Source organism: Colobus angolensis, unplaced genomic scaffold (genome assembly GCF_000951035.1).
Source record: "Colobus angolensis palliatus isolate OR3802 unplaced genomic scaffold, Cang.pa_1.0 Scaffold62, whole genome shotgun sequence".
Taxonomy (NCBI): Eukaryota; Metazoa; Chordata; class Mammalia; order Primates; family Cercopithecidae; genus Colobus; species Colobus angolensis.
Window position 1 is genome coordinate 10436897 of NW_012119821.1, and position 388 is coordinate 10437284.

The window sequence follows — 388 nt, forward strand, 5'->3', positions numbered from 1 at the left end:
GGCAGCGCCCTCCTGTCGGGCCCCAGCATTGCTGGATGGGAGCTGCACGCTGCGATCGGGGAGGCAGAGTGGGGTGCACACAGCTCCCTCTGTGCGGCGCCGCAGCTTCGGAGTAAACTTTGAGCCCCAGCGGAGTTGGGAAGAGGGAGCTGCGGCACCGGGCGGCCGCCAGCTGAACCACCGGCTCGGGCGCTTTCTCCAGGGTCCCAGCGGCCCTCTTCCCGGCCCCATTCGCCCAGCTCACGCGCCGCCTCTTCCCTGCCCTCTGCCCCCAGTTCGAGGCGTTGGACATGCTGAAGCCCGGAGACCCCGGCGGTTCGGCCTTCCTCAAGGTGGACCCAGCCTACCTGCAGCACTGGCAGCAACTCTTCCCTCACGGCGGCGTCGG

At 69.6% G+C, this 388-nt stretch overlaps 1 protein-coding gene across 1 annotated transcript in view; it reads left to right on the forward strand.

Annotated features, from left to right (window-relative positions):
• Positions 1–290: 290 nt before the first annotated feature.
• PRDM6 (PR domain containing 6) overlaps positions 291–388 on the forward strand; it is a 98076-nt gene continuing 97978 nt past the window's right edge. Inside the window, exon 1 of the mRNA XM_011963737.1 lies at positions 291–383. Coding sequence (XP_011819127.1) covers positions 291–383 — 93 coding nt within the window. The remainder of the gene's footprint in view (positions 384–388) is intronic.